The 25,947-nt window shown below is 46.2% G+C and overlaps 2 protein-coding genes across 3 annotated transcripts in view; one reads left to right on the top strand and one right to left on the bottom strand.

Moving 5' to 3' along the window:
* Nucleotides 1-3,976: 3,976 nt before the first annotated feature.
* Nucleotides 3,977-8,751, bottom strand: TMEM60 (transmembrane protein 60). 2 transcript variants are annotated; one of them, XM_081331365.1, is made up of 3 exons: nucleotides 8,615-8,659; nucleotides 5,006-5,118; nucleotides 3,977-4,604 (listed from the first exon to the last, which is right to left on the bottom strand). In XM_081331365.1, exon 3 carries the CDS (start codon nucleotides 4,556-4,558, stop codon nucleotides 4,154-4,156), a length of 405 nt encoding a protein of 134 aa, XP_081187491.1. In that variant the 5' UTR covers nucleotides 4,559-4,604; nucleotides 5,006-5,118; nucleotides 8,615-8,659; the 3' UTR covers nucleotides 3,977-4,153. The 2 variants fall into 2 exon arrangements, with proteins under 2 accessions (XP_081187491.1, XP_081187490.1); XM_081331364.1 differs by lacking the exon at nucleotides 5,006-5,118 and having other exon boundaries at nucleotides 8,615-8,751.
* Nucleotides 8,752-9,526: 775 nt separating this feature from the next.
* Nucleotides 9,527-25,947, top strand: part of PHTF2 (putative homeodomain transcription factor 2) — a 72,228-nt gene continuing 55,807 nt past the window's right edge. The window contains exon 1 of the mRNA XM_081330912.1: nucleotides 9,527-9,644. The gene's annotated coding sequence lies outside the window, so the exon portion shown is untranslated. The remainder of the gene's footprint in view (nucleotides 9,645-25,947) is intronic.

Consider the following 25,947-nt stretch of genomic DNA (forward strand, 5'->3'; position numbering starts at 1 on the left):
CAATGGGGCTTCTCGAAAGGAGGCAGAGAGAAGCCACGCCCTGAACTCTATATAAGGGGAATGTGTGGGGAGGGCTGGTTTGCTGAAGGCTACCGCTTGGATAGTTCGTGTTTCTTAAAGCTCCTGTTTCTTGGTTCATGTCTTGTTTGTTTTTGTAGCTATAAATTTGGCAGGCGTAATTCCAGCCTCTTGCCGTTTGTAAAGGGGTTGTCCCTGCCTTTTCTGCAGGGCCGGTAGCAGGCTGGTACAGAACAGATAACATGTTTTCACTCAGAATGGGTTGGGATGCAAGTATGGCTTTGGGTTGGGAATTGGTTACTGCAAATCAACACTCCCAGACCCATAAACCTGTGCTAAATCAGACAGGCATTTGTACCCAAGTGTGGTCAAAATGGTTAGCGCTAAGGAGAGAAAGAGTCGGAGAAGATTGGTGAGCGTACCGCTTGCAGAACCTTGTAGAAGAGAGAGTTAATAAGGGCTCAAGACATCGCCTACTGCAGGGCTAGGCAACCTTGGCTCTTTTATGACTCGTGGACTTCAACTCCCAGAATTCCTGGGAGTTGAAGTCCACGAGTCATAAAAGAGCCAAGGTTGCCTAGCCCTGGCCTACTGCATCCCTCGAGATTATTTTTTAAGCAAACGTTCCAAAGGTTTTGGATAGCCTTTATTGGGGTTCAACATCTTCTGTTGCGTGCACCTTCTAATCAACGTTAACTGCTGAAGTCATACCATGGTTTTGTTTTAGCCCAGCTTGAGATGCGAAGCCAGTTGTGGCTTAGAAACCCTGCATAAGGCAATGAGTAAATGCTGTCATTAGAGCTACCTGCATTTTGACAATGGAATACACTTGAGATGCGTTCCTGGTACTCTTCAGCTGAGATCTAGACGCCCCAATTATCGGGGCTTCGAACACAGCAATATCTCAGGCTTGAGGTACCCAACCTTGGCAGCTTGAAGACCTGTGGACTTCAACTCCCAGAATTCCCCAGCCAGTCATGCCAGAACTCTGGCAATTCTGACAATTGGAAGTCTGCAAAAAGTTGCCAAAGGTTGGATACCCGTCTTAGGTGATCAGGAGCCCAGCAGATGGCAACCTTTTCCTGTTGCATTTGGACAAGGATTGCAAGGGGGTCAACTGAGGCAGTGGCGTTACTAACACCCTGTCCCTGGAATTAGTTCTGTCTCTGCAGGATGTTAGTAACTCTTTTTCTTAGCGTTTACATTTCTCAATGCTGACTTAAAAGCAAACTCTTCCACAGATTGGGCATGTGCAGCATGCCTTCCCTTTGAATAGCGCACCGGCCTTTCTAAGACAGCCTGTTCCCAAATTCCCAAGGCCAGCTGTTTGATCCATCCCTTTGGCATTTTCTTAAAAGCAATTTTCAGCTGCTAGGCCTTTCTTCGGAGAAAGGGTTGGAAGACCGGTACACGCTGTTGTTAAACTTGACACCAAAGTTGGGGACAAAAAGTTCCGTCACCTTTCTGAACTTCTTTCATAACAGCCTGAAAAATATCTCTTCTCGCTGCTTAGCTGAATGGTTGATAAAGAACATTTCAAGCCTCCTAGCTGTCCAGTAACCAATATTCTCATTTTTATTTTTTTTTAATTTAAAAAGCAAAATTTGGGAGTAGCAGAAAAATTAAAGAGTGACGTAAACTTGACTGGATGGAGTAGCTAAGGCTTGGCTCACCTGCAGGGTAATTATTTTCATAATGGCGAGAATGAAAGATCCTCATTTTTATATAGAGGAAATGAGAGAGGTGACGTTTCTTGTTCCCAGTTTGAAACCCTGTTATGTATAGGAACAAACTGGTTTTTATTCTTTTATACTGCCCAATAACTTCTCTTAAATGGAGGGGTATAATTGAAACACCTACAGCTTAAGTATAAATCCTTTGTAAGTGGATACTGCATTGTAAGTTTGGCTTCCAGATTGAAAAGATGGTGGTGCCACAGTGTGCAAAAACTGAGCATTGGTGATCGGATGCTTCTGAGGTTATTTATTACTGAATTTACTTTTTAAAACAACTTGTTGAGATAGGAAGATTACAAGCGTGGTTTGGAAAGCAGAAAGATCTAAGTACAGTGATGAAATCTACAGATGTTCGTGCGCATCATATGGTAAGATACCTGTATTCTGCTCAAGTCGTTTAGATCTATTTAGCTATAAAATCTTTCACATTCTCTTCCAGATCATCCTGTAATTCAGGAATTTTTAAGTGACTTTAAAAGTCACTACAGTGCCCAGTGCGGTACAGTTTTATAATTTTTGTATACTGGAATCATTTTACTGCTTTCAAACTGATATATGTGTGTGTGTGTGTGTGTGTGTATGTATATGTATATACATACACGGTACATATATAAACTTCCTGTGAAACTATCCATTTTGTCATCGGACCGCTTTCCATTTTGCTCTCTGAATACCCCAGCCCTGAATTTAACTAATATGTGCGTAAATCAATTTCATCCGTATTCAGTTGTGTTACAGAAACTCTCAGTAAATACGCGAGTTACTAAATGAGGAATTGCCAACTGCTATAGGAAGCCTTCTTTCAGATGATGTGTGTTATCAACTTCCCTGGCACCACAATGTACAATCATGAGTTGTGCCCAGGCATCCCCCCCCCCGCCCCAGTTTTTCACAGCTCCTGCCGACAAGGCTTGAAGGATATTTCTGCTAGCTCAGGGCACTTCAAACTTGGCAACTTTTAAGGCTTGTGGACTTCAACTCCCAGAATTCCTCAGCCAGCCAAGGCTGAGGAATTCTGGTAGTTGAAGTCCACAAGCCTTAAAAGTTGCCAAGTTTGAAGAGCCCTGTGCTAGCTCTTTTCTCTGGAAGACACCCCCTCTTCACTCTTTCTCCCCACATTTCCCACCATGTGGCTGCAAGGCAAGTAAAATGGAAAGTGGCAACTCTGAAAAGCTCCATTGTCATAAAGCTTCCCTAGAATGCTGTTTCCGTCTTAGAAGTGGGAAGGGGCTGTTAATAATTTGATACTTTGCATGACGTAGCTGGGAAAAGCTTAAATCAACCCTGGAACTGATTAAGTTTGCTTCAAGCTACACGCTTATCTCTACCTTGACCCAGTCTCAGTACGTTGTGCAAACACAGCAGAGCAGTCATCTTCCCCTAGCAACTGTACGTAGTAGCCTCCTCGATAGCTTGGTAGCCTGTCCCGTGTTGGAAACAAGAAAAACCAAAATGATCCCAGGAGACAAATCCCACATTGTAGTATTTCATTAATCTGGAGAAGTGCTTGGTACCTAAGGCTCTTCTTGCTAGTATCAGCTGTTTATTACAGAGTTGTCTGATTGTGCGTGAGGAGGCACAACGGCTCAGCGGTTAAAAGATGCTGAGCTTTGTCAGCTGGAAAGCTGACAGCCCCAAGCGCCATGCAACGGTGTAAGCTCCCATTACTTGCACCAGCTCCTCCCCATCTAGCAGTTCAAAAGCATGCAAGCGTGAATGGATTAATAGGTACCACTTTGATGGGAAGGTAAGCATTCTGTGCTCTTTTTGGCGTATAGCCACGCTGACCTGACGGATACCTTGATCTTTAAAAAGTTGAGGTTGTATGTAATTGCCTTATTCTACTGTACCAAAAAGGGGTCAGCAGTCATGGCTTTTTTTTCCCTTTTCCCTTTTATCCTACATTCTTTTTACGTTTTTACCTTGTGGTGACGCGCAAGAATTTGTTCACCTCTCTTTAAGATACTTTTTTTAAAAAAACTGCCTTCTACAATCTGGATGCCCTGAACACGTGCGGATTGAATTACCAGAATTATGAACATGTTTGCCAGGGGATTCTGGAAGTGTACTGGTTGGAAAGATGGCGATTTGGAGTATAACGGCTGAAATAATTGCAAAAATGCTAAAGGGAGTTCTGGGGTGCTCTTGCGTAATTGCAAATTTGGTCAGCGTGACTTAAATCGCTAGACGCTTCCAGGCAGAAGAACTTAAAATGTAGAAACCACAGAAAACATGAGATTGTCTTTATTTACAATATGTACATGGAGATCGGATAGCTCTGCTTCCCGTGCTGAGGAATCGCATCCGACAGCTTGAAGAATATATATTTTTAAATAATCCCTTTAGAGGAAGTAAACTCTTGGCAGCATTGCTCAGGGATGCGAAGGAAAAAAAAACGTTTAGTCCCTTCTTACATAGAAAATATTATAGCCAAGTTCTATCATCCCTCCAATTAGCAGAATCCAAAGAGGAATAAAGACATAAGAAAGTTTCATTACAGTAAATTGTTCCAGTTTTGCGCAGAGCGCCAGACAGAAGGCCAACTTTAGCAGCATGGCTGTCAAGTGCCAAGCTTTCTTCTTGAGATTCTGAGAGCCGTTGCGAGGATCGTAGCCGGACTTACAGCGGCGAGCCATTTTCACAATGATCATCACGAGAAGAATCGTATCGAATATCCAAACTGGAATAAAGATGAGAAACCAGTTCCACGGTGCCTTTTCGTCCAGTTTTAACACCAACATGATCAGGAACAGTAAAGTAAAGAGCCAGGTGAGTAGCACTCTCTGGGCCAAGGACATTCTCATTTAAACAGCCTCGGTAGGTCAGTAGCCGGAACAGAAAAAATACGGCCTAGAATAAAGGAAAGAAAAAAAAAATAGGATGATGGGTAAAAGACACCCCACTTATGCCCGTCCTTAAAGCTTTTTTTTTTTAAAGTGAAAATTCTACTTGTTGCATTTCATTCATTTGGCCTTGCCCTGCAGATTATTGTAATAAACAAATTTCCTTGAGGGACAGCCACGCTGAAAATTTGGCAGAGGGGGGGGGGCAGATAGGTATGGTGGTTAAGGCATCAGATTAGAAAGCAGAAGATGCTTTAGTCCAGGGGTCTTCAAGCTTGGCCCTTTTATGACTTGTGGACTTCAACTCCCAGAATTCCTCAGCCAGGCGTGCCTGGCTGAGGAATTCTGGGAGTTGAAGTCCACAAGTCATAAAAGGGCCAAGCTTGAAGACCCCTGCTTTAGTCTTACCTTATGCATGAAAGCCAGGTGGGTGACTTTGGGTCAACCCATCTCACATGATTTTGTTGTGGGGAAACTAAGCGAAGGAAAGACTGTTAGGCATGTTTGCCGCTTTCAGTAACCTATAAAGTAATAAACGTGAGATAAAAATCCAAAACTCTGATAACCTCAACTAAACGATTCTCTAGGACCAGCAGATTAGCCCTAATTTTACAAAACTCAAGTTTCCTAAGTGTGAATAGCTGCACTTTTAGCTTAGCAGAATGATTAGAGAGACCTGCTTCTGTTATTCAGCTGCCTAACAATACTGGCCCTCTTCAATTTTTGGTACTCGTCAGGAATCTAATATATGTATTTTTTTTATCATCATCTAGTTCTCTTATTTTGTTCTGGAGATTATCGGTGTGATCATTAAAAATAGCACGGCCCTGATGGCAGACGACGATACAAGTTCTGTATCTTAATTAGCCGGAGAACTTATAATAAGTATATATATCTATGCTTTATTGGATTTAGGGCTGTGGGAGAATTTTCACTCTGCCCTCATTTTCCCAGGTTTAAAAAGCTGTTATCGAAGATAAGAAATATAAATGACTCAAGCCCAAGTAATTTAAAAAGGCTTGACTTAGTTCCTATCACTATGCTTCTCTTAAAGGAAAGTCGAGCAGCTGCTGCAACAAAGGTGCTTATATCCATTATCAAACAGCATATTTATTTATTTATTTTATTTTAATTCCATTTATATCCCGCCCTTCTCCGAAGACTCAGGGCGGCTTTACAAACTTAGCAGTAGCCTTCATTCTATGTATATGCCTGCTTATTAGGGCTTTCACACACACCCCAAGCGGCATTATTACAAAGTCAGCTTAATTGCCCCCAACAATCTGGGTCCTCATTTTACCTACCTCGGAAGGATGCAAGGCTGAGTCAACCTTGAGCCTGGTGGGATGCGAACCTGCACTAATTGCAGGCAGCTGGTGTTACTTAGCCCACGGCTCCACCAAGGCTCATCTTAATGAACTTAATGGAGTTGCTAAACCTATGCATGCAGGAAGTCCTCGACTTACAACAGTTCATTTATTGACCAAAGTTATAACAGCACTGGGAGAAAAAGTGACGTGCCCGGTTTTCACACTTATGACTTGCAGCATCCCCACGGTCTCAAAATCAGAATTTGCTCTTTTATTTACGACGGTCGGTTGCAGTGTCCCGGGGTCGTGTTATTCCCCTTTTGCAACTTCCTAGCAAGCAAAGTCAATGGGGGAAGCCAGATTCACTTAACAACCGTGCTAACTGGTGATTCACTTAACAGCCGTGGCAAGAAAGGTCATAAAATGGGGCAAAACTCACTTAGCAAATGTCTCGCTCAGCCAACAGAAATGTTGGGCTCAATTGTGGCCGTTTTTTAAGTTGAAGACTACCCGGTATCTATAGATTACACAGCATGCAACGAAATGCCGGGATCCTGCCTTAAGTATTATTTACCCCCAGTAGAGTTCTTAGCTGTTCCTTCTCTATCACAGGTTTCCAACAAACAAACACAAAAACCTTTCCAAGCACCCGCCCCATTCTAGGCATTTTGAGAGCTCCTTGGTGCTCTCTGCGCTCGACGGTTTCCTTGCAGACGTTTCGCTGCCCAGCTAGGGAACATCATCAGTGCTAGAAGGGAGTGGGGTTTCTGGAGAAGAGGAGGAGGAAGATCAAGGAGTCCTGGGTGCTCTCCGAGCTTGGTGGTTTTCTTGCAGATGTTGCACTACCCAGTTAGGTAACATCATCACTGCTTGGAGGGAGTAGGGTTAGTGGAGGAGGAGGAGGAGGAGGAAGACCTGGGTGCTCTCTGAGCATGCTGGCTTTCTTGCAGATGTTGCACTACCCAACTAGGGAACATCATCAGTGCTAGAAGGGAGTGGGGTTTCTGGAGAAGAGGAGGAGGAAGATCAAGGAGTCCTGGGTGCTCTTTCAGCTTGGTGGTTTTCTTGCAGACGTTTCGTGACCTGACTAGGGAACATCATCAGCGCTTGGAGGGAGGAGGAGGATTGGTGGGGAGGAGGAAGACCAAGGTGTCCTTGGTGTTCTCTGACCTTGACTGTTTTCTTGCAGACGTTTCATGACCCAATTAGGTAACATCATCACTGCTTGGAGGGAGTAGGGTTGGTGGAGGAGGAGGAGGGAGACCTGGGTGCTCTCTGAGCATGCTGGCTTTCTTGCAGATGTTGCACTACCCAACTAGGGAACATCAGAGCTTGGAGGGAGTGGGGTTTGCGGAGAGGAGGAGGAGGAGGAGGAGGAGGAAGACCTGGGTGCTTTCTGAGCTTGGTGATTTTCTTGCAGGTGTTGCACTACCCAACTAGGGAACATCAGAGCTTGGAGGGAGTGGGGTTTGCGGAGAGGAGGAGGAGGAGGAGGAGGAGGAGGAGGAGGAAGAAGACCTGGGTGCTTTCTGAGCTTGGTGATTTTCTTGCAGATGTTGCACTACCCAACTAGGGAACATCAGAGCTAGAGGAGGAGGAGGAGGAGGAAGACCTGGGTGCTCTCTGAGCATGCTGGCTTTCTTGCAGATGTTGCACTACCCAACTAGGGAACATCAGAGCTTGGAGGGAGTGGGGTTTGTGGAGAGGAGGAGGAGGAGGAGGAGGAGGAGGAGGAGGAAGAAGAAGACCTGGGTGCTCTCTGAGCATGCTGGCTTTCTTGCAGATGTTGCACTACCCAACTAGGGAACATCAGAGCTTGGAAGGAGTGGGGTTTGCGGAGAGGAGGAGGAGGAGAACCAAGGTGCTCTCTGAGCTTGCCGATTTCCTCGCGGACCTTTCCCAACCCAACTAGGGAACGTCACCAGTGCACGAAGGGAGTGAGGTTTTGCGGAGGAGGAAGAGCAAAAGGAATCCTGGTTGCTCTCTGAGCCCGTTTCCTCGCGGACCTTTCACGACCCAACGAGGGAACATCACCAGGGCTCCTGGGCATTTTGCTAAGGCTAAAAAAAAAAGGGACTCCAGAGTCGCAGGAGCAATAAAATAAAATAAAATAAAATAATAAAATAAAATAATAAAATAAAATAATAAAATAAAATAAAATAATAAAATAAAATAATAAAATAATAATAAAAATACCAGTTTTCTTGCAGACAAGCTGAACCTGCGCCGCTTTCGCACCACGCAGCTCTCTCTCTCTCCTGGGGGGGGGGAAAGAGCCCCCCCACCCCTCCTTCAGGCCCAGCACAGCCTGGAACAGGGGTAGGCAACCTCGGCTCTTTTAGGACTCCTGGACTTCAACTCCCAGAATTCCTCAGTCAGCTCTGCTGACTGAGGAATTCTGGGAGTTGAAGTCCAGGAGTCCTAAAAGAGCCGAGGTTGCCTACCCCTGGCCTGGAAGAAGCCGAGCCCGCCTCCCCTCTCCGCCCCGTCCCCCAACCGAGGTCGGGCTGCTGCGGGGAGGGAGACTTCGGGGGTGTTTAACGCTCCTCCTCCAGGTTTACCCGCCTCAAAGCCGGCCTGGTCCCCCCCCTCCAAGCCGCCTTTTCCCGTCCCGCGGCGGAAAGGCGGCCAAACAGGGAAGACTTGGCCTTCCCGAGGAGCCCGACCCGCGTCTCGGAAGGCCCCGTGCTGAGGGGCCGCTACTCACCCGCCTCAGGACCCCATGGGAGGCCGCCACCCGACGCCGCTCTAGGACGGCAGCGCAGCCTCGTCGGCCAGAAGGAGGAGACAGAGAGAGGCCCGCCTCTGGAAAGCGGCGCCTGCCCATAGGCCGCCCGGCTTCTCCTTCGCGGCGTTCTCATCGGCTGGCGGGGCTGTCTGTCATCCCGCCTGGCTCCTCCCTTCCTTTTTTTTTCCCCCCCTCCCTCCCTCCCGCCCTATTCGGGAGCTCCGCTGCCTATCAGAATCGTTTCCTTTCAAGCCCCTCCCACTCTCTCACCTCCCCCACCGCCGGAGCTGTCATTTCCCTTCGGCTGCTTTTGCCGGGCTGTCTGTCATCCCGCCTGGCTCCTCCCTTCCTCTTTCTTTTTTTTTTTTCCCTTCCCTCCCTCCCTCCCTATTCGGGAGCCCCGCTGCCTATCAGAATCGTTTTCCCTTCAAGCCCCTCCCACTCTCTCACCCCCCCCCCCCCACCCACCGCCGGAGCTGTCATTTCCCTTCGGCTGGTTTGGCCTCCCGGGAAACTCCACCCACCATCCCCGCCCGTCAGCCAAGCCAAGCCAAGCCAGCGTCCTAGGCCGCGCCCCCCTCTCTCCACGTCACGGATTTCTCGCCCAATCGGGTAGGCGGAGCTCGGCGCGCGTGAGGCTTTTCGAGCGGCGCGGGGCCCTGCTTCCGCCCCGCCCCCTCGAGGAGGAGGAGGAGGAGGAGGAGGAGGAGGAGGAGAAAGGGGGCGGGGCGATCTGAGCCCAGATTGGCGCGCCGTCCTTCCACGGCGGCTGTTGCTGCGGCCGCTTTTCCTCCCCCCCTCCCTCTGTCCCTCCACCCCCCCCGCCTCGGGAGCGCGCGCTGCCCTCCCCCCCCCGCCCTTCTCCCCAGCCAGCTCGGTAGCAATTGCCCGGCGCGCGCGCTGCTCCTTCCCGGCTCTGCAGAGGCTGGCTGGCTGGAGCGGGTGAACGGGGGGGGGCGGGTTTCCCTCCCCGGGCTCCTACCGCCCCTCGCCCGCCAGCGAAGAACCGGTGAGTGCCCCCGCCCTGCAGCTGGGAGGGGAGGGGGGGCGATCGCCGCCGGGGAGGAGGAGGAGGAGGAGGAGGAGGAGGAGAGGGGGGGGCTGATGCACGTGCGCGGAGGATGCAAAGCCAGGAAAGCGTTGGGGGGGGGGAAGTTTGTCCTTGGAGGAGGGCGACGTGGCTGGGGTGGGGGGACTGGCTGGCTGCTTGCCAGAGAGAGGAAGGGGGGGGCTGCACGCTTGCCTCGGAGGGTTAGGGTCTCTCGGCTGCTTTGCCACCCCCTTGCAGGGAGGTAGGAGGGGATGCAAAGGTCAGGGGGTTCCAGACCCCCCTCCCCAAGAAAGGGGTCTCGGCTGCTTTGCCCCCTTGCAGGGAGGTAGGAGGGGATGCAAAGGTCAGGGGGTTCCAGACCCCCCCCCAAGAAAGGGGTCTCGGCTGCTTTGCCCCCTTGCAGGGAGGTAGGAGGGGATGCAAAGGTCAGGGGGTTCCAGACCCCCCCCAGAAGGGGGTCTTGGCTGCTTTGCCCCCTTGCAGGGAGGTAGGAGGGGATGCAAAGGTCAGGGGGTTCCAGACCCCCCCCGTAGAAGGGGGTCTCGGCTGCTTTGCCCCCTTGCAGGGAGGTAGGAGGGGATGCAAAGGTCAGCAGGGGGTTCCAGACCCCCCCCAGAAGGGGGTCTCGGCTGTTTTTCCCCCTTGCAGGGAGGTAGAGTATACAAAGGTCAGCAGGGGGCTCCAGCCCCCCCCCCCCGTAGAAGGGGGTCTCGGCTGTTTTTCCCCCTTGCAGGGAGGTGGGAAGGGATGCAAAGATCACGAGGTGACTCCACCCTCCTGCCTCCCCCTCCCCAGAAGGGAGCCTTGGCGGCTTTGCCCCCTTGCAGGAAGATGGGTGTGTGTGTGCCAAGTTCAGGCAGGGCTCTGGGCTCCCTTATATATTTTTTTTAATTTTAATTCCATTTATATCCCGCCCTTCTCCGAAGACTCAGGGCGGCTTACAAGCTTAGCAGTAGCCTTCATTCTATGTATATGCCTGCTTATTAGGGCTTTCACACCCCTCCCAAGCGGCATTATTACAAAGTCAGCTTAATTGCCCCCAACAACCTGGGTCCTCATTTTACCTGCCTCGGAAGGATGGAAGGCTGAGTCAACCTTGAGCCTGGTGGGACTCGAACCTGCACTAATTGCAGGCAGCTGGGGTTACCTAAGGAGGCATTAGCCCACTTATAAAGGGGAGTTGGCTGCTTGGCCCCTTGCATGGAGGTTGGAGGGGACACGCAGGTCAGTAAGGGGCTTCAGGTTCTCCTAGGACTGGATCTCGGCTGCTTTGTCCCCTCGCAGGGAGTTGGGAAGGGATGCAAAGATCAGGAGGGGGGCTCCACCCCCCGCCCCACCCCCACACAAGGGAGTCTTGGCTGCTTTGCCCCCTTGCGGGGAGATGGGATGGGACGGGCACAGTCAGGACTCCCCTGGCAGCTTCCCTGCAATTGCATTAGCACACCTGCTTGGTGAGCTCCACACCTGCCTGGATCCTTCCGACGGAAGCAACCCAGAAAGGTGCAAGTTTGGTCCAGCATGCCGAGCAAGTGGCAAGTAGATCCTGATGGAAAATCCGCAGGTCTGCTTCCTCCTGGCTGATCGAGTGAGTTGCTTGGTGGGTTTTTTTGTTCTTGTTGTTTTGTTTTGTTTTTTGCTGCCCTGGCTGAAACTGACTCTTGGGCAACCTACAATTCCCATCTCTGTAATTCAAATGGAAAAAAAAGGGATAGCAAAGCAGCACTAATTACAATCATCTGCGGTAAGGAAACTACCGAGAAAATGGTAATTAAAGGTAAAGGTTCCCCCGCACATGCGTGCTAGTCGTTTCTAGGGGCCTGTGCTCATCTCTGTTTCAAAGCCGAAGAGCCAGCGTTTGTCCGAGGACATCTCCGTGGTCATGTGGCTGGCATGTCTAGACGCCAAAGGCGCACGGAAGGCTGTTACCTTCCCACCGTAGTGGCCCCTATTTTTCTACTTGCATTTTTATGTGCTTTCGAACTGCTAGGTTGGCAGAAACTGGGACGAGTAACAGGCGCTCACTCTGTTACACGGCACTTGGGATTCGACCCGCCAAACTGCCGACCTTCTGATCGACAAGCTCAGCGTCCTAACCCACTGAGCCACCGCGTCCCTAAATTACGCTTATGCAAATGCAGCCCGTTTTTGGGTGAAGGCAGGACAGGGGTTATTTCAGTAAGCAGATGAAGCAAGATGTTGGGTGATGTCTCCTGTGTTCATCTCCAATTGGCCCTGCCTGGTAGCGCTTTTCAGGGTGAGTGCCAAGATCTAGATAGTCAGCTTGCTCTCTGTGGAAATAAGGAATCTTTAAGCTTGATTGGGCAATTCTATCCTGGGGTGTCTGTCTTGAACTTTAGACGCTGAGAGAAAAGAGGTTCTTGACTTCCCACCTTTCTAGAGAGAGTTTGGGGGAAAAAAAAATTCAGAGAAGAGCAACTAAGATGATCAAAGGTCCGAAGACTAAAACATAACGGAGAACGGCTGCAGGATTTGGGTCTGGCTAGTGTAAGGAAAAAAAGAAATAGGGGAGACATGATAGTAGTGTTCCAGTATCTGAGGGGCAGGTGGGGAGGGGGGCCGGTTGTTCACCAAAGCACCAGAGAGGGGAGGACAAGAAACTACGGTTGGAAACTGATCCAAGAGAGAAGCAACCTGGAACTAAGGAGAAACTTTCTGACATTGAGGACAATCAACCAGTGGAACTGCTTGCCCCCAGAAATCGTGGGCGCTCCATCACTGGAGGCTTTTAAGAAGGGACTGGACATCCACCTGTCTGAGACAATATAGGTTCTCCTGCTCAAGCAAGAAGACCTCCAAGGTCTCTTGCAGCTCTATTTCTATTCTAGAGGGTGATCACTTGGTTGGAAGAACTCCGTAACCTCCATGACTTTGGGAGTGACCCTTGCAAAGAACTCAAGTTACGATTACCATTGAAAGTGAGATTAAAATGAGAGTGGTGGACTCTAGAGGCTTGAGGAAAGCCCACTCCCCTAAGAATAACTGAATAACGGAGTTGGAGGGGACTTTGAGGTCTTCTAGGAGACCCTCCCTACACCATTTCAGACCAACAGTTGTCCCAAACCTCCATTGATGGAGCATCCACAGCTTCAGGAGACAAAGTTGTTCCGCTGATTAATTGTTCTCAGTGCCAGGAAATTTCTCCTTAGTTCTAGGTTGCTTCTCTCCTTGATTAGTTTCCATCCGTGGCTTCTCGTCCTGGTGCTTCGGAGAGATCAGAAATCAAATTGGGCAAAAGACTGTGGCCAAAAGCTGCCATCTGCAGAAACCTTTCAAAACGTTTGAGGGCCATATAAGGTTTCCCAGATGGGATGTATTTCTCTGGTTGCTGTAGGGCAAAATATAAATCTTCACAAATCATCTAGAAACCCCATCTGAGTAGACTGAAGCTTCAACAGAGCCAGGAATAGAATAGATTAGAATAGAATAATAGAATAGAATAGAATAGAATAGAATAGAATAGAATAGAATAGAATAGAGCTGGAAGGGACCTTGGAGGTCATCTAGTCCAGCCCCTTGCTCAAGCAGGAGAACCTATACCATCTCAGACAGATGAAATGTCCAGTCTCTTCTTAAAAATCTCCAGTGATGGAGCGCCCGCAATTTCTGCAGGCAAGCTGGAGCTCAACTTTTTCACTGTTGGACTGTTGGAATAGCAAAAGCATGAACCGAAGGAAACGCGGAATTCTGCGAAAGCAAACCAGGCACGGCAGAAGGCTTGCTTCTTCTGCTGAGGAATCTTTATAAAGAAAAGAAGCTGTCATAAGAACTGAATTTTTGAGGAGCGGAGGAGGAGGAGGAGAAGACTCGGAAAGGGAATGAAAGGAGGATGTGTGTGGTCAGAGCTTTTGTTTAATTGATGCACAGGTAATTTCAGCCCGCTTGCTTCCTGAACTCACAGATGTCAGCCTGAAAGATGGCAGATAGTTTTGTTTTATTGGGCTCAAGAGTGAAGTTGGGAGAGTGAAGTTGAGAAGAAGGATGGAGAAAATGAACCCCAGAGAGAACTTCAATTGCCAAGTTATAAGAGATCACGAAGGAGAAATCTTAAAGCAGGGTTTTCTTTCAGTGATAACTATAAAAGCTGGACATTGAGAGAAAACGAGAGAAAGAATGCAGAAATTTTGGAGTGTAAATAATTTGGAGATGTCCATAAATACTATGCACTGTGTGGAGATTCTTATCAATTGATCCCGGATGAAATGAAGGTAGGCTGAGGTAGTTGGCAGGAATTTCACCTGACTTGAGGGCACTTAAATATTCAATTATTTACATTTCTGTTGCTATTTTGTCTCAGGGAGCTTGCTTTTCCCTTATCTTCTGCATCTTTCCAGTCCAGAGGTATTTATCTCTGCTCCATATATTCAGAGAAATTCAGGAAGACTTGATAAGTAGATATACTGCAGAGAGGTAGGAAAAAAAGTTATCTGTCGTAACTACTTTCAGGGAATTTTGCCCTTTATATATGTGCATATATATTGCCGGAAGAAATATCAACAACCTAAGATATGCAGATGATACCACTCTAATGGCAGAAAGTGAAGAAGAACTAAAGAGCTTCTTGTTGCGAGTGAAGAAGGAGAGTGCAGAAGTTGGGTTGAAACTTAACATTAAGAAAACCAAGATCACGGCATCCGGCCCTCTCAATTCCTGGCAAATAGATGGGGAAGAAATGGAGGTAGTGACAGATTTTATTTTCCTGGGCTCCAAGATCACTGCAGATGGGGACTGCAGCCAAGAAATTAAAAGACGCTTGCTCCTGGGGAGGAAAGCCATGGCCAATCTAGACAGCACACTAAAAAGCAGAAACATCACCCTGCCAACAAAAGTGCGTATTGTCGAGGACATGGTTTTCCCAGTTGCAATGTATGGCAGTGAAAGTTGGACCATAAGAAAGGCTGAGCGCCAAAGAATGGAGGCCTTTGAACTATGGTGCTGGAGAAGATTCCTGCGAGTCCCTTGGACTGCAAGGCGATCAAACCGGTCAGTCCTAGAGGAGATCAACCCTGACTGCTCTTTAGAAGGCCAGATCCTGAAGTTGAAACTCAAATACTTTGGCCACCTAATGAGAAGGAAGGACTCACTGGAGAAGAGCCTCATGCTGGGAAAGATTGAGGGCAAGAGAAGAAGGGGACGACAGAGAATGAGGTGGCTGGATGGAGTCACTGAAGCAGGAGGCGTGAGGACATCAGAGGAGTTGAATGTTGGGTCATCATCTCTTCCCCCTCCTCTTCCTCATTCTGTCCATCTCCTTCTCCTTCCTGTGTATCTCCTCTTCCTCCTCCCACTCTCCTTTCTCTTCTTCTCTCTTCTCCTTCTATCTCCTGCCCCCTCCTCCTCTCCTCCTCCCTCTCCCTTTTCCTCCTTTTCTCCTTCTGTCTATCTCCCCCACCTTCTCCTCTTCCCTCTCCTTCTGTCTATCCTCCTTTTCCTTCCCCCTGTCTCCTCCTATCTCCTCCTCCTCCCTGTCTTTCTGCTCCTTCTGTTTATCTCCTCCTCCTCCCAAGTTTTTTTTGGCCCTTGAAGAATTATTATTATTATTTTTTTGCCACCGGCCTCTTTACAAAATTAAAAGCTCTACACATTTGCACCTTGCCTTTTTCACCCCTTCTCACTCCGTGTTCACCTCTTGCTCCCTCTTTGGATGTAGACCAGGGCTTTTCAACCAGTGGTACGGGGTACCACCTGTGGTCCATTGGCACCTGGCAGGCGGTACGCGACCATCCTAGAATAGTGGTAGCGGGGGAGGGCAAGGAGCTGAACCGGTGGCAGCACCGCACAAACCTGAGCGAGAGACGGCCGGAGCTGCAGGGCTGTCAGGGCTCAGCGGAAGCACCAGGATCAGCGCCAGGATCCAGCTGGAGCTCAGTGCTGATCCTGGTGCTTCTGCTGAGCCCAGAAGAAGCGTGATCAGCTGGAATGTTGCAGCATCTCCAGGGTCTTCTGATTTACATTCAGATGCTTGGTAACTGATTCATATTTATGACGGTCACAGTGTCCCAGGGTCATGTGAAGTGACCAAAACTTTCTGCAACCACCCAGCAGAAGGGGGAAATAAAAATCTCGGACAGGAGGAAGAGCGCCGCCGGGCGGGCAGGCAGGTGTCTTGCTCGGCTGTGGCTTGGGGGGGACACTTTTTTCAGTGCCCTTGTAGCTTCGAACAGTCACTAAGCAAACGGTTGTAAGTCGAGGACTATCTGTACTTCATCACTTTTTTTCCTTATGTTGCCATATCCTAAAAGTGGTACAATGGGTGAAAAGGTTGAAAAGCCCTGATGTAGAATATATTCGCGCGCCCCCCCTCCCCCCTTTTGTGCTGATGGAAGGAGCTTTTCCATTTTTCACCCTTCTCCCCTCTTTCTTTAATGCTCTCCAGTTTTCTTCTGTGGTTGGAGAATTTTCCCCTTATCGTTTTTCTCTACTCTTTGGTTACAATGCAGACTCCTCCGCTCTGGTCCTTTTCAGACAATCCCCATAATATCATCCTCCCCAGACCAATTTTTTCCCCTTTTTCTCAGAAACGAAACCACTTATGCAAATCAAAACTTCTGGTTTCTGTCAGCATGCATGCATCGAAGTTCCAAATTCTTCCCCCCCCAAGTTCTCTCTCCATTAAGCCCCAATAGAAAAGTCTCTGATTTTATCTTTAAAATCCGTTTAAGAATCTTCTGCATTTAGACATGAAGCCTGCTCCAATATTGATGTTACATACTGTATGCTGACAGCAGCAAAAATACTCTGGGCACGAAAAATGGAAGGATACTTTGATTTCCCACAATGGGCACATGGCTGCAAAAGTTGACGGAGTTAGCGGAGATGGCTAAATTGACTGCTTTGATTGAAGGGGTGGGGGTGAGTGGGTGGGGGAAACCACAATTACTTTTGTTTCTACCTGGAAACCGCTTCTGGACTTTGTGCTTGAGGTGGGGAAAAAATATATGAAACTTTGATTTTGGGTTTTGCTGATTGGATGGTTTGTTGTGATGGAAATGGCCAGCATATATTATTATGGAAAAGTGAAAAATTGAGGTGGTAGATTCTATTGAGCCAAAAAGTGTCGAAAATCAATGCTTTTTTTCCCTTGTTCTTTTTATCCTACACTTTTCCCTCTTTTTCTTCTCCTTCTCTTCCCCCCCAATTATTCTCATTTTTTTTCTTTGTATTTCTGTGTTTTAGATGTTGACAAACTAATAAAAACTTGTAACCACTGCAAATCAAAACCTCAAGGGATATGGTGGGTCCTTTGATCTTCTTGCACCCGAGTAGTTCCTCTAGTGAATCATGAACGGAATCTACGACTTACAAGTGTTTGTTTAGTGAACGGACTTACGACTATTTTTCACATGTATGACCATTGCAGCGTCCCCATAAAATAGGGCAAAACTCACTTAACAAATCTTGGGTAAAATTGTGGTCATAAGTCAAGGACTACCTATACATTAAGAAACTCCTGTGGGTTATGTACCTTAAAGCAGAATTTGGCGTGAGTCTGCTTGTTTATCCACTATGTCCACTGGGATTTACTTCCTAATTGCATTATGTTTCGAATTTAATTACATTTAGTTGTAAACTGGACACGATCCAGTGCAAAAATTAACTGCATCAAATTCTTTGCCCTGAATGCAAATAACTAGGCAAGAGTGGTGGATATTTTTTAAAAAAAAATTAACTTGAACATTTTAACAATGCATCTTATTCTGAAAAATACTGTAGTTCATTGTTTCTGGCACTTGAAGATGGGTGGACTTCAATTCCTCTGGCACTTGAAGATGGGTGGACTTCAACTCCCAAAATTCTCTAGCCAGCTGGCTGGAGATTTCTGGGAGTTGACGTCCACCCATCTTCAAGTGCCTGAGGTGTTCATTCTACAATCTGTGACTAAGACTGTAAGCAGACAAATCAAATGTCTGAATAGATCTGTAGCATTGCTTACAACGAAGCCAGGAGAGCTTTTACTAAAATCAATAAGATCTACTTCCTGCCATTAATTTAATACCTCTGCTTAGTTTTTTACTGGGTTCAATTCATATTAATCTGATTTGAGCTTGGACATATTCTGCTCCTAGGGCTTTAATTCCAGAAATTGACATCTTCATGAATTTTAAGTGCCTTCGTGTTCTTGTTTCATGACCTTTATAAAGCAAAGAATTCAAGCGGTCAAACAATTTTTTGTTTTCTCTTCCTGTTCAAGCAGGAATTTTGACTGAAAAAAACCGTCGATTCTGCTGCTCTTCTGTCAATTTGAGTTGGTTGTCCCTCACTAACTCACTTATGCTTATGCAGTGACCTTCAGATTCGGATATGACCTCCATACCTAAGATCAGTTTTAGAGCAATGAACACAGCAAGGTTAGTCCTGTTGGCCAAGGGAAGGTCCCTAGCTTCAGATCATTCAGACCTCCCAGCCTAGGACATGAGGGAAGAAAGCCAGATGAGATAAGAGTTTGCCTGGGAATCTTCTAAGTAGAAAGCAGAAACCAGGGCAGACTTCAAAGTGAGTCTTTTTCAGCCCTTGACGTTGTTATGGAGAGCCATCATGGAATAATTAGAAAGCCTGCTGGATTTTCTTTCCGGAGAAGCAAGTAGACAATGGAAGAGGAAAAAAATGTCCACCCTGCACCTTTAGAACATGTAGTTCAAGGCAACACAATCAGAGATGGGGGCATTTAAAACATAGAACGTGGAATAACAGAGTCTCTTTTTGAAAGCCTCCAGTGATGGAGCACCCACAACGTCTGAAGGCAAGCTATTCCATTGCTTGACTGCTCTCACCATTAAGAAATTTCTGCCTTCAGACGTTGTGGGTGCTCCATCACTGGAGGCTTTCAAAAAGAGACTCTGTTATTCCACGTTCTATGTTTTAAATGCCCCCATCTCTGATTGTGTTGCCTTGAACTACATGTTCTAAAGGTGCAGGGTGGACATTTTTTTCCTCTTCCATTGTCTACTTGCTTCTCCGGAAAGAAAATCCAGCAGGCTTTCTAATTATTCCATGATTTCTGCTTAGTTCTAGGTTGCTTCTCTCCTTGATTAGTTTCCATCATTTGTTTCTTGCCCTTTGGTGCCTTGGAGAATTGGCTGACCCCCTCGTCTTTGTAAGAGCCCCTCAAATATTGGAAGACTGCTACCGTCTCTCTCTTAGTCCTTCTTTTCATTAGACTAGACTTGCCCAGTCAAAACAAATCAGTTTATTACTTCCAAATGGCCAGAAACAGTAAAGTATCCAATTGCAGGCTACTTATATACATACATACATACATACATACATAAAAATGCCCTCAGCATGATCTAATAATGAATAAGAACACATAATAAACATAATTTTAAAAAGTATTGTTAAAAGAGATGAACGGATGCAAACAAGTCATGGTACAATGTTGACTTATAGCCATTAGTTTAGCAATTGACTGTTAACCAGCAAAATAAAATGCCTCATCGGTAGTTATTATTAAAGTTTGGATATATTCTACCGACATGTAATAAACGATGTCATCTGGACTTTTTGCAATCTCCTATAACGGGTCTTCAAACTTGGCCCTTTTATGACATGGACTTCAACTCCCAGAATTCAACGTGCCTGGCTGTGGAATTCTGGGAGTTGAAGTCCACAAGTCATAAAAGGGCCAAGTTTGAAGACCCTTGTCCTATAAGTTAGGCTATAAGTTATATATACCCTGTCTATTTTGGCAATGGTTTGCTCTCCAAGCTTGTTCCAATTTAGTTTCTGGACGTTTCATTACCGGACTAGGTAACATCATCAGCAGGATGTATAAATGTTTTGCGTGCCAGTGTGTGGTCAGCTAGTCTTGGGATTGGTGGTTGGTTTGGAGCTATATTTAAATCCTGAGCGGCTGATTGGTTCTCTTGTTAGTAGGTCGTTCCAATAGTCTGGTTTCTTAACATATTCATATTCATACACATTCTATGTCTATTAGACTAAAATGTCTATTAGTAGACAGTTGCAGCCCAGGATGGGACAATTCGCCACAGCCAACTCGCCAGAGGACACAACTCACTGAGGGACAATTCAACAATTCAGTTTAATTATTTAAAATTTCATTTTGTCCCTCTTTCTTCAATGAGTCTATTCCGCTCTTTCTTTGACATTAGTGTAACTAACTGTCCCATGGCGGGTTGGCTGTGATGAGTTGTCTGTGGCGAGTTGTCATAGACCCATTGCAGCCATTGCACCCAAGCCCATCATTTGAGTCCTGATGCGTAAACACCCTTGAACACTGAACTGTGTGTTGGACCTTGGCAACAGGAGATCAAGCTTGTTTTCCAGGAAGAATTAAGTGTGGGGAATAGTAAGTTATTTGGAATGTCTCTTTCTAAAAATAATTGTTATATATAGAGATTCCATTTCTACCAAGCGTCCATTTTGGCCTTCGGATTACAGCGTGACGCTACCCCCAGTGACTCTTTTTCCCTTCTGTTTTTTTTTTCCTTCTCAAAATTAAACAATCCAGACATTGTGGGGAAAAATGTTATTGTTATTATTTCCCAGGGTTGCATCAGGCACAGAAAGAAAGAAAGAAAGAGGGCTTGCCACATTTTCCTACAAAACCGGGAACAAAATCATGTGAACAGAGAATGGAATCCCTCTTGCGCTATGAATATACGTATATAATTTATGACCTGACATTTCAGCTTGTTTAGCCGAACCCAATTCGTGGATAAGGAAGGTTTGCAAATAACATCCTCCATGAAAATATGTCCCGAATGAGAAAAACGTTTGTTATTACGGATGGTTTTGCAATGAAATCTCCAAATCCTGCTCCTTTCTGTGCGTGGGCAAGTTTGGCAACATTTTATCATCTTGAAAGCAGGTTTGGGTACTGTACAAGGAGGAAAGCTATTTGCGTATATTTATATTTAGAACGGCTGGGTAGACCGTTCAGAAAGCTTCACCTAAAAAGTTGTGACAAAAGTTTAAATGTGTTTATTGAAACGGGCTAATAAACACCGTAAATCCTGTGGGCTAGAAAGTCAGATAGGATGGAATTTCCTTGAGTTGAGGGTTGGGCTTAGAATTGAGAGTTGACAATCGTACTTTTGAATTTTAGTGAGGGGAAAAAAAGTGCATTTAATAATAACACTTCAGGGATCAGCCCTCCGGAGGTTTTCAGAATGAATATATAGGTAGCCCAACGTCGTGTTGCTAAGCGAGACATTTGGGAAGTGAGCGTTGCCCCATTTTGCGGCTTTTCTTGCCACGGGGGTTAAGTGAGTCACTGCAGTGGTTAAGATGGTGTGGGAAGAATCCAGAGAAAGAAATATTGGGGGGAATATTAAAAAGGCAGAATATATTTCCCCAAAGGAATAATGGAGAAGGTCTTAAAAAAAAAGACAGACCAGCCCCTAGGCCAGGGGTAGGCAACCATGGCTCTTTTATGACTCGTGGACTTCAACTCCCAGAATTCCCGAGCCAGCATGGCTCAGCATGGAAACCTCTTCATTTCCCCTCAGCGTGGCTGGCTCAGGAATTCTGGAAGTTTTTTTTTATTTTTTTTTAAATTTTTTTTTTAAATTTTATTTATATACCGCCCTTCTCCCGAAGGACTCAGGGCGGTGAACAGGGCAAGCATAAAAAATACAGAGTTACAAAAGTTAAAAAAGGATTAAATATATGCCCACTAAAAACAGTAAATACAAATATTAAAATAACAATAAAAAACCCCACCCATCCCCCATCAGGCCAGGCCGGCTTGTTCAAATAAGAATGTCCACGAGTCATAAAAAGGCCAAGGTTGCCTACCCCTGCCCTGGGCCTAGGCCGCTTTATGACTGGTGGACTTCAACTTCCAGAATTCCTGAGCCAGCCACGCTGAGGGAAAAGGGAGAGGTTTCCAAGCTGAGCCATGCTGGCTCAGGCATTCTGGGAGTTGAAGTTCACGAGTCATAAAAGGGCCAAGGTTGCCTACCCCTGGCCTAGGCCGCTTTATGACTTGTGGACTTCAACTCCCAGAATTCCTCAGCCAGCCACGCTGAGGGGAAAGGGAAAGGTTTCCAAACTGTGCCATGCTCTGCTCAGGAATTCTGGGAGTTGAAGTCCATGAGTCATAAAAGAGCCAAGGTTGCCCGCCCCTGCCCTAGGCAGAGGCCAGCTTTTAGAAATGCAAATTCAGTAATCCATTCAGGAAGAATGGAGCCAGGAAGCTAGAAATTAGGAAGACAAAGACCCATAAAAATCTACATAATCCACCCAAATTCTAAGGACAGGAGACATAATAGGATGAACCCACCAAAACCAAAAGGACACACTCAGACTCAGGTCAAAGTACATGACACAGGAAATACAAAACCTCAAAACAGGAACAGGAAAAGAACCTCAAGAGCCCCAGAAGGTATAAAAGCCCACCATTCCCTACTATATGTGTCAGTTTTTTCCAGAGCCATCTTTCTGTCTAGCTCTCCTCTTCAATAAACTGCAACTTTCTTTCTAAAGCAGTCTCCATTTTGATTATTCCAGGCTTGGACTGGACCCTGGTGAAGATTTTTCCTTTGGCAATAGTAATCTCTGAATCTGGCTTCCCCATTGACTTTGCTTGTCGGAAGGTCGCAAAAGGGGATCACGTGATCCCCTGGGACACGGCAACCGTCATAAATGCCAGTCTGTTGCCAAGCGTCTGAATTTTGATCGTGCGACCGGAGGGATTTTGCGATGGTTGTGTGAAAAACAGCGTAAGCCGCTTTTTTCCACTGCCCTTGTAAGTTTGAACAGCTACTAAAAGACTTCCAGCAGCTTCATTAAACTTAGCCTATCAGGTCTTGAGTACGTCTTCAAATTTATCTTCGCTTTTCTGTACCGCAAACTGTAGTTCCTTGAAAAAATCTACGGAATATTTTTTTTGCTTAAGCGGTATGGCACACTGTCCTTTCTAAATTGTTTACAGCATTAACAATTTACATATCGTTTTTTTTAATACATAACTCTCCAAGGAGACCGTGTGTGTGTGTGTGTGTGTATGTGTGTGAATGTTAGCTGAGAATGATTGATGTACCATATGTATAATGACACAGTAGAGGGATAGACGTAAATATTGCAGAACAAGGAACTTACCATCATAGTTTCAAATCAATTAACAAAGCTGTACTTGTACGGGCAAAATACTGCTATTCATGGAACTGCTGGCAAAGGACACCGAAGAAGAAACAGGAAGTCTTATTTTTTTTTCCCTAACTAGCGTTCTGGATGAACAATCTTCCCCACCGTTGAGTGGCTTTCTTCAAAAACAAGAACCTTACTGTCAACTAAGGAGACATTTCCTGCCAGTTAGAACAATCAGTGGAACGGCTTGCCTCCAGAAGTTGTGGGTGCTCCATCACTTTCAAGAAGAAATTTGGAGAGCCATTGATCCAGAATGGTGTAAGGTCTTCTGCTTGGACTAGAAGACCTCCAAGTTCCCTTCCAACGCTGTTATTCTGTTACGCTCTTAATTCAGAAACACACTCCCTTTTACTCCAGGAGTTTTTCAAACTTGGCCCTTTGATGACTTCTGGACTTCAACTCCCAGAATTCCTCAGCCAGGCACTCTGGCTGAGGAATTCTGGGAGTTGAAGTCCACAAGTCATCAAAGGGCCAAGTTTGAAGACCCCTGCTTTACTCTTTCTGGGGGATTCGAGGTTTCTTCTTCTTCCCAATCATTTGACACAGTCAGCGTCTTCTACTTCCTATACAGGAATGGAAAAGTTGTGGGCGCTCCAACACTGGAAATTTTTATGAAGAGAGTGGACAACCATTTGTCTAAAATGGTATTGGGCTTCCTGCCTGAGCAGGAGGTTGTACTAGAACAGGGATCCCCAACCTGTGGGCAGCGGGACAGGCTGGCCAGTGTGCGTGCACACCCCCCTCACTTGTGTTAGCGCCACGGCTGTGGGGCGCAAAAACAGGATGCTGTGCCTCAGAGTGTGAAAATGGGACACCACTATTGCGCCTCAGGGCACGAAAACAGGACGCCACCATGCCAGAGGGTGCAAAAACGGGCTGCCGTTGCGCTGCAAAGCGCAAAAACAGCCGCGCCGTGGGGTGCAGAAACAACGCAGTACATCATGCAAGAACGGGACAGGGCTAGCGAGGATCACCCGAGCGCTAGCTCTGCCCCTTCTGCAGTGCACACGTGCTTGTGGCCCCTTGCGTGTGCACACGTATGTAAAATGCTTCCCCCTCCCTTTTCCTCTTGTCCACCAACCGGCAAAAGGTTGGTGAACTTTGGACTAGAAGGCCTCCAAGGTCCGTTCTACTTTTTTTTTTTATATACAATTTCCTAAATAAGTTCTTGAATAGATCCTTATATGTTGTTACAATACAAAAAAAAAAGGAATGGAAAGATAATTCAGTTTGAATCATCATCATCTCACATATTAAATGTGAAACAGTTACAAAGTTGAAACTGTTTCACATTTAATATGTGAATTTATATTTATTATTATTATTATTATTATTATTATTATTATTATTATTATTATTATTATTATTATTATTATTATTATTATTATTATTATTATTATTATTATTACCACCTAGGATGCTGGCAGCAACCCGTGTCAACCATTAGTGCCAGTCAATTGGAGTGTTCAGTTGACTTTCATATTTTATGAATAAAAGTTTTATATAATAATAATAATAATGTTGGAAGGGACCTTGGGGGTCATCTAGTCCAACCCCCTGCTCAGGCAGGAAACCCTATACAATTTCAGACAAATGGCTGTCCAGTCTCTCTTTAAAACTTCCACTGATGGAGCATCCACAACTTCTGGAGGCAGGTTGTTCCACTGGTTAATTGTCCTCACTTCTCAGGAAATTTCTCCTTAGTTCTAGGTTGCTTCTCTCCTTGATTAAGTAGCAGCGAGTCTTGAAAAGCAGGTAGTCCTCGGCTTAATGACCACAAAGGAGCCCAAAATTTCTGCTACTAAGCGAGGCATTTGTTCAGCGAGTTTTGCCCCTTTTTACAACCTTTCCGGCCACAGTTGTTAAGTGAATCAATGCGGTTGATAATTTAGTCTCACGGCTCTTAAGTGAATCTGGCTTCCCCCATTGACTTTGCTTGTCAGATGTTTGCAAAACGTGATCACATGACTCTGGGACAGTGCGACCGTCATAAATATGAGTCAGTTGCCAAAGCGTCCCAATTTTCATCACGTGACCGAGGCGATGGTTGTAAGTGTGAAAAATGGTCCTAAGTCCATTTTTTTTTGGTGCCGTGGTAACGTTTGAACGGTCGCTAAATGAACTGTAATGACGTCCTCACGTACGGCTCGATTAAGCAAGGATGAAAAATCGTAACATTTTCATTGTTCACAAATGTTTGCCTAAAGATGGCCCCTTTTCCATTTATTTGGCAAAGGATTTCTCGTAAGCTTTAACAAAGCAAGAGCCGTGTAAATATGAACAAGGCAGGTAAGCTTTGGACAAACAAAATCCGGAATTCAGCAGTGCATATTGGTATTCCTTATTAAAATGACTCATTGTTAAGAATGAAGTCAACATTACTGAAAAATGCCTGGAGCTACGTGTGTGTCGTCAGGATTCTTCCCGGCGGGCTGTTGGAGGCAATTAAATACGTATCTAAAAGTAAAATATGTTTTTAATGTTTAAATAGAGGAGGACTGAGCTGTACCACTGAACCGTCTTTTTGTGACTCTAGGAAAAACTAATTGTACCACTGCTGGAATAATAATGTAATAATAATAAGGTTGGAAGGGACCTTGGAGGTCATCTAGTCCAACCCCCTGCTCAGGCAGGAAACCCTATACCATTTCATACAAATGGCTGTCCAGTCTCTTCTTAAAAACTTCCAGTGTTGGAGCATCCACAGCTTCTGGAGGCAGGTTGTTCCACTGGTTAGTTGTTCTAACAATTTGACCTTTATGCTGCACGTATATTAAAGAGAGGCTTTGGCAGGTGGAATGACAGGTTAGAGACACCTTGTCCTGCAGGAGGTCTCCCTAAAGATCAGCACAAACTTCATCTCCGCCCGTAAACTAAAAATCAAATGAGTAACGTGCAAATGAAATATAAACATTTACAGATAATCTAAAGCAGGGGTCCCCAACCTGTGGGCTGCTGCCCTCTAGTGGGCCGTGAGGGGTTTGCAACCGGGCCGTGGAAACGGCTGGTGAGCACACGCATGCACCTCTTGCGAGCAGCGGGTGAGTGCATGAGTGAGCGCTCCACTTAAGCGAGCGGTAGGCGCAACTGCACGCCGTTCACGCATGCATGCGTGCTTACCGGCTGCTCGTGT

This window comes from Vipera berus, assembly GCF_964194415.1.
Source record: "Vipera berus genome assembly, chromosome: 6".
Classification (NCBI taxonomy): Eukaryota; Metazoa; Chordata; class Lepidosauria; order Squamata; family Viperidae; genus Vipera; species Vipera berus.